The sequence below is a fragment of the Phycodurus eques genome, chromosome 13 (genome assembly GCF_024500275.1).
Source record: "Phycodurus eques isolate BA_2022a chromosome 13, UOR_Pequ_1.1, whole genome shotgun sequence".
Taxonomy (NCBI): domain Eukaryota; kingdom Metazoa; phylum Chordata; class Actinopteri; order Syngnathiformes; family Syngnathidae; genus Phycodurus; species Phycodurus eques.
In genome coordinates, this window is record NC_084537.1 from 6,053,497 (window position 1) to 6,061,057 (window position 7,561).

General features: G+C 40.3%; 1 protein-coding gene across 5 annotated transcripts; it reads left to right on the forward strand.

Moving 5' to 3' along the window:
• The first annotated feature begins 1,353 nt into the window (after positions 1 to 1,353).
• LOC133411964 (CMRF35-like molecule 5) lies at positions 1,354 to 7,233 on the forward strand. Of its 5 annotated transcripts, none has more exons than XM_061694860.1 (11): positions 1,354 to 1,483; positions 2,014 to 2,358; positions 2,460 to 2,541; positions 2,836 to 3,062; positions 3,796 to 3,892; positions 4,009 to 4,094; positions 5,309 to 5,395; positions 6,264 to 6,322; positions 6,449 to 6,503; positions 6,602 to 6,651; positions 6,776 to 7,233. In XM_061694860.1, the coding sequence occupies exons 1-11, from the start codon at positions 1,435 to 1,437 to the stop codon at positions 6,818 to 6,820; spliced, it is 1,182 nt and encodes a 393-aa protein (XP_061550844.1). In that variant the 5' UTR covers positions 1,354 to 1,434; the 3' UTR covers positions 6,821 to 7,233. The 5 variants fall into 5 exon arrangements, with proteins under 5 accessions (XP_061550844.1, XP_061550843.1, XP_061550846.1 ...); XM_061694859.1 differs by having other exon boundaries at positions 3,793 to 3,892; positions 6,776 to 7,232; XM_061694862.1 differs by having other exon boundaries at positions 3,793 to 3,892; positions 6,607 to 6,651; positions 6,776 to 6,828.
• The last annotated feature ends 328 nt before the right edge of the window (positions 7,234 to 7,561 follow it).

The window sequence follows — 7,561 nt, forward strand, 5'->3', positions numbered from 1 at the left end:
TTACCAATTATTCTCTGATTTTAATTTGATGCCTGCAACACATTTGCAAAAAGGTTGCGACAGGGGCATCAAAAGACTGGGCAAGTTGAGGAATGCTCAAAAACCACCTGTTTGGAACATTCCACTGGTGAACGTATTCATTGGAAACAGGCGAGTGTCATGATTTGGGATAAAAGGAGCGTATCCAAAAGGCTCACTGGTGAAATCTCTGCATGTAAGTGGCAATGCCCAAAACCAACATTGAATGTCTGTGACCATCGATCCCTCAGCACTGCATTAAAAACCAGTATCATTGTGTAAAGGATATGGCCACGTGGACTCAGGAACTCAGGAACACTTCAGAAACACATTTTCAAATTACACAGTTTGTCGCTACAGCTACAAATACAAGTTAAAAGCAAAAACCATATATCAACAACCCCCAGGAACGCCACCAGCTTCTCTGGGCCTGAGCTCCCAGTTCTGAGGGTCAGGGTTTGTATCTTGGTTTCGGCATCCCTTCGTGAATTTCACATGTGCTCGCCATGTTTGTGTGGGTTTTCCTCTGGGTACTCTGGCTTCCTCCCACATTTTGGAAACATAAGCTTGAATGGTTGTGAGTCCAGGGTGTATTCGTCCCCTGGCTCAAAGTCAGCTGGGATAGCCTCCAGCTCATGCACGACCCAAATGAGGACAAGTGACATATTTTATAGCCTTTTTACTTTACCCTTTCTTTCTTTCTGCGCAGACAAATACTTTTCGACTCTCTGTATGATGGGTAAATAAATGACAATCGAGCTTCTTGAATGTTGAAATTGATTGCAATGAATGACTTAAATATGTTCAAAATGTTGCAAACAATGGCATATATCATCCATCCATCCATCCATCCATCCATTTTCTGAGCCGCTTCTCCTCACTAGGGTCGCGGACGTGCTGGAGCCTATCCCAGCTGTCATCGAGCAGGAGGCGGGGTACACCCTGAACTGGTTGCCAGCCAATCGCAGGGCACATAGAAACAAACAACCATTTGCACACATGGGCAATTTAGAGTCTCCAATTAATGCATGTTTTTGGGATGTGGGAGTAAACTGGAGTGCCCGGAGAAAACACCCGCAGGTACGGGGAGAACATGCAAACTCCACACAGGTAGGGCCGGGGATTGAACCCGGGTCCTCAGAACTGTGAGGCTGACGCTCTAACCAGTCGGCCACCCTGCCGCGGGTGTATATCATAATTTTAATTTTTTTTTACTGCTAAACCTTTGCGAGGCAAGCTAAAACTGGGGCAATACTGCCTATTAAGATCTAGCTGGCATCTATGTGGTTAACACATGCAACATCTGGAGCCAACTGGTCACATGACTAGAGCGAGGTTGAAGTAGCGGAACCTTGAAGTCTGAAAAACACCAGACTTGGGAAGGAATTGGGGTTGAAAAGCTTTACCAATTAAAACATGAAGCAAGTCACCCGTTTCCTGTTCATCTTGTTGCCGTGGATCCCAGGTAACTTCCAATTTTTTGCTCGTGTTTTTTTTCTTTGTTTGTTTTGTTTTTCTTACAAAAAGCTGGCTGTGGGAAAAAGACCACGAGAAGACAAATACTTCTGTGCTTGTCTTTTATTATCCATTGTGTATTTTCTGCAACTAGAAGTAGTAGCATAAGACATTTCTAATTTTTCTGCTTGCTTACATTTTCACAGTAATTCAATGAGACTTTCCAAAATAATATCCCAAGCTTCAGCATTGTGTTTACCCCATGGCAAGTGTATGTTTGATATTTTTTTTTTTTCAAGTCTTCAAAAGCCTTTGAAAAATGTGGTAATGCATAATCCAATTTTGGCAAAAGATTGAGTGAAAGGTAATCAAGAGGAAAACATTTTTGATAAAAGGAAAGTGAAACTACAAAACGGTTAACACACTTCCCCTTTTCCTCACTTATGATAAGACCTGAACATGGAGTGTCTGGTGGCTGCAGCATTACTGTCGAAAGTTGAAATTGAATCAACACTAGAATACATCTGATCTGTCCGTCAGGCCTTCTCTATGGGATGACGACTCAGGACGAATTTACAGTCCTTGAGGGTAACTCCGTCACTATCCCCTGTCGTTATGAGCCCGAGCATGGCAGCTACGTGAAGTATTGGTGTCGGGGAAAGATGAGGGAATTCTGCACCAGCTTGGCTCGCACAGATGACTCCCTCTCTGACAGCCAGTCTGAGGACAAAGTAAGCATTTTTGATGACCCGATCCAGGAGGTCTTCACAGTGACAATGAAGAACTTAAAGGAAGAGGATTCTGGCTGGTACATGTGTGGCGTAGAGCTTGGCGGATTTTGGAAAGCCGATATAAGTGCCTTCACTTACGTCAAGGTTAACCCGGGTGAGTGGAGGATGTACTTTAATGTCAATATGTTCCTTAATGACAACAATTTTTTTCATGCTTTTTTCATGACAAGAGAAATTCCATTTCTTTTCTTGCAGGAATGTCTGTAGTGAAGGGCATGCTGAGTGAGGAGGAGGGACATAGTGTCACGGTTCAATGTCTCTACAGTGTCAGATACAGGTCTTTGCCGTCCATTTTGATGTTATGTAATCCTTTGTTACTCTTACTAAAAATAGCTAATTGCATTAAATAAATTCAAGTGCTAATGAAGTGAATATATACATATATATATACATATATATATATATATATATATATATATATATATATATATATATATATATATATATATAAATAAAAACATATTTATACACAGTATGTTTTTTTATGTATTATTTATTATAAGCTTACTTATACTTATACATATAGTATGCATACAACACATGCATTCATTCAGTGGTCCTTTACCAACAGGGAAAGTGAGAAGAAGTGGTGTCGGAGTGGAGACTGGAGCTCCTGCCTGGTGACAGGCCATGAAGGCAGCTACGAAGACACGTCTGTAGCCATCAGTGATGACAGAACTGGGACTTTGACCATAACCATGAAGAAGCTGCACATGAGCGATATGGGCTGGTATTGGTGTTCGGCCGGACAGCAGCAGATTGCGGTGCATGTGCAGGTCTTACACCGACCATCAACTAGTAAGTCGACAGGAAGTACAAATCAAAGCCGAATGATTTATTTGTAAGATCTCGCAAGAATTGAGTAGACAATTTTATAAAACATGAAGCAATATATAAAATCCTGAACGGGACTGTTTGCTTGGTCTTTCTGCAACCTTATCCACAAACATGCAGAAAATGATGCAGTGAAAATGCAATTTTGTTTTGCAACAACACCAACGCATTAAAAGTACAATAACATTCATTTATCCAACATCCATCCATTATCCAAACATTATCGCATCTTTGAATACATGATTTGCATTAGTCAAATCAAAGAATGGGAGCATGTAAGTTAATTAGTAAATTAAGTACAGTAAATTATTGTCGGACATCCTTAGGCATGAATTCTACACTTGCTCCTTGAGAGCAAATTATAATAACGGTATGTAAAGCAGCACTAATCAGTAATTACTACTCCTACACACTTCATCAACTGAACTTTAGTGCGACTAATGTTTATGAAAATTAAAATGACATGATCTTTAAAGTCAATATTGTTTTCATTCACGCCATTCATAGTCAGCTATATGCAATTAATTCCAAGCCTCCTAACGCTTGCCGAGGATAGTTGCATTATTCACAATGACCCTTCCAATGACGTCATAAAAGAAAAGAGAAATAGTAGCGTGTGGGCTTGTAGACCAAATGTGTCATTCAAGAAATATTTAAATGAAACCTCACCACTATCCGTTCTTATTTCTACCAGCAGCAGCAGTGACTGTGACATCCCGAGCTGCAGCGAGCGAACCTGTTGTGGATGCAGCTGGCCCCAAGCACATCACAAAGGATTGCGGGAAGCGCCAAATGTAAGAAAGACAGAGAGACTGCACCAGTGGCACTTTTTCATATGAGGTTGCGGAAGTCATTCTGGCTCTTCAAGCTGGAGAGTCTTGTAAACACAGCGTGTTTGTGTCTCTTTTAGTTTCACCGTGCCGTCTGTCATGATGTGTGTGTCATTGATGCTGCTTGTAGCCTTGCCTATATTAGCAAGGAGAATGTGGAAACATAGTAAGTTGTCATCTATTCACATCACATTCTTAATGAGAACTACCTCCTTAACCCTCTACTTCCTGCGGAAAAAACCCAATACTCCAAACCTCATGAATAGTTCACATTCAATAATCTATACACTTAAAGCTCAAAGTTTGTGTGTCCGTTTTCTTGCATGTTTTTGAACGTTCCTGCACAGTTTTGCACGTTCCGGCACGTTTTGCAATAAGCCTCCACTTATAGTACATGTTTCTGCATGTTTTTACACGTCCTTGGTCACATGTAATAGTAAGAATTACCTTACATGATATGTATTATTACTTTGAAACCTTGGCGTCGTGCAGGAACGTGCAAAACGTGCAAAAACGTGCAAGAAAACGTTTTGGCTCTAGAAGGTTCTTTGAAAACGGACACACAAACTTTGAGCGTCAAGTATATAGATGATAGTCACCCAGAGCAGACGTCTGCAAAGATCATACAATCCTAATTGTAACCTTGCATGCCTGCACGTGTGGGACCTACTGTAGTTCTCAATAAGAACAATATATAACAGCTTCCATCGATCCATTTTCCATACTGGTTATCCTCACGAGGGTCGCAGGTGTGCTGGAGCCTATCCCAACTAACTGACTCTGGGCAAGAGGCGGGGTCTACCCCGAACTGGTCACCAGCCAATCACAGAGCACATATAAACAAACAACCATTCACACTCACACCTACAGGCAATTTAGAGTATTCAACCCACCACGCATGTTTTTTTGGGATGTGAGAGGAAATTGGAGGACCCGGAGAAAACCAACGCAGGCACGGGGAGAACATCCAAACTCCACACAGGCGAGGCCCGATTTGAACTGAACTCTGTGGCAGTTGTTTACCGTGTCATCCTAGGACAGAGTTGAATAATAATAATAATAATAATAATTATGATGATAATAATCATTATAATAATAATAATAATAATAGGCTTTCTCAAAAAAGCCTGAATGAATGCTGCCCTGCAATTGGCTGACGACCAGTGAACGGTGTGCCAGACAGGGCTGGGTTAGACTCCAGCTCACCTACCATCCAAATGAGGACATGGCCAGTAGAAAATGGATGGATAGATGAATGTAATGCTAAATTATTAGCAGCATTTCTAAAACATTCAGGGCCATATTCTCCCATGTGCGTGCTTTTCTGGCTAGGCAAACTCTCATCCACTCAAATCTGTCATTTACACACCCTCATGTCAGGTAAGCTCTCTGGATGGAGCAACCCTAAAATGTTGACTGCGCCCATGGACTTAAGCACTTTTCGTCTTCTACTCCCCAGAGGCTGTAGTAAGTACAGTGTCCTGTGAAGGTGAAACATCATATTGACTCATTTTGATTTAGTTAAGTCTCGCTGACGGCCCGGTGACGGCTTACTAGTGTCAACGGTGCAGGAAACACATGGCTCGTTAATGCTCACCTATGCTAACCGACTGACCAACGGCCACAATGTGTTCCTTCTCCATTCTGCCGACACCCGAACTTCGACATACAGTTTTACTGTATATCATATTAATAGCCGAAAAATGTCGCCACCAGAGGACTTCTGCGATTGCAGAGCTTTCCGCTTCAAACATTCTTTTGGCGACTTTTTTTTTTTTTTTTTTTTGACAGCGCCATTAACTATTACAACTATTGTAGTCCTAGTGCAATGGTGAGTTAGATTTTGAATTATTTGTTTTCCTTTAATACAGGTCGGTTGTCAACGACCATACACGAGGTCTTTGAACTATTTAGGCATTTAGGGGGCTAAGTGACAAAAGGAGAGGGGTCTGACTGTGGCGTGCAAGAGGAGGCGTAACAGCATTTTAAAATCTATATAATGGCACTAGGCAGGCTGGGAAATCCTCTGATAGCAAGTCGCCTTGTTTTTACGATGATGTCATCGACGGTGATGAGGGTGCACCACAGTATCTTATACATTATTAAAGCACAAGAATGTCTCCGTGTTAATAATACAACTGATTAGAATTGGGTAGAAATACATATCAAAACATAACATGAATGGATAGAAACTCATGGGTGTGCATTGTATATGGGTAGAACACTTTTCTTGATTTTTTTGGTGGGTCAACTTTGGGGGTGCGCATTATAATCGAGAGCGTATTATACACGAGAAATTATGGTAAGTTACTTTTATTGGATTTATTTCATACAGGTAAACAAAACAACAACACCTGCTCTGCTTCACTGGCAATGACACATCCACTACATAAGGTATTTTTGTATTTTAAGTGTGCTATATTTTCCAAATGGATTTACATGACATTCACAAGTCTCAGGAAAACATCACAACACAACACAAAAATCACACCTCTTTAGTGACTGCGGATACATTTCTAGTGTGTCAGAAGTCTGGACGGGAGATTGTGCGTCGGTGGAATGTACGCAAAGCCAGGTGTGTAAACAAAAAAAGAACACGAATGGGAGAATATGAGCCGACGTTTATATAGGAGTGTTATCAGTGTCTTGAAACCTCTTGTTGTTGATTCCCAGAACAGTTTGCTAAGATAAGACAAACTATGGGAATGAAAGCAAGACACATGGTAAGTCCTCATTAAAAGCATATTGCATGCCTTACCACTTACAAACACATTAAAACATCTTTAATAAGACGGCATTTGATTATGAATTCATTATGGTGCAATTCTTTCTTTCCGACCTTCAAAGGAGGACTATGGGATCGTGGTGACCTGCAAAAAAACCCAGCAGTAGTTTTCCTCAACATTAATCCCTCTGATGCCAAGGTGTACTGAAATAAAATGCCACTGTTTTTTTTTTCCGTTGTGACTGTCTCGAGCATTAACCAAAAAGGAGGTAAGATAACTTTGTATGTACTGTAAATGTCATTTTAACTTCTGGATAAATGCACACGCACACAAACACACGCACACACACATAATCAAACTTAACCCACAGCATTTCTAAAAGTTAATGCAATACAAAACGCATTTATGGGACATGCTGCCGAAACTATATATGAAAGAAGTTAATCAATAAATTGGTTTTGTTCTTGTTCTTCTATATGGGTTTTTGACTTCCCAAATAATAGTGCATTATTTTGACATATTGGCAACAGAGCTCATGTGTTGTTACAAAAGAAAATACATTTTCCCGACGATATGGAAAGTCTGGCTTTTGATACAGATTTTTTCAGCTGAAGCTGTTTTGTTATGATAAATGTTAATTGATACATGGATGTCAGGAATGATGAATTCCCTTAATTTTTGTGCTATCAATCAACCACAATAGTGGATTTCTAATGAGAAAATTATAAAAGTAATGTATAAATAGCCCGCGACCCTAGTGAGGAGAAGCGGCTCAGAAAATGGATGGATGGATGTATAAATAATCAAAACATCAAGCATCTTAAAATGAAAATCACTCCTGGCCACAATATTTTTAAATATAAATATTTTTTGTGTTATTATAAAAAAAAAAAAAAAAAATTGGCAC

Coding starts and splice junctions, on each gene's coding strand:
- LOC133411964 (XM_061694859.1), top strand. CDS start 1,435: ATGAAGCAAGTCACCCGTTTCCTGTTCATCTTGTTGCCGTGGATCCCA. Junction 1,484..2,013: donor CTTGTTGCCGTGGATCCCAG/GTAACTTCCAAT, acceptor TCTGTCCGTCAG/GCCTTCTCTATGGGATGACG. Junction 6,652..6,775: donor GAATGAAAGCAAGACACATG/GTAAGTCCTCAT, acceptor CGACCTTCAAAG/GAGGACTATGGGATCGTGGT.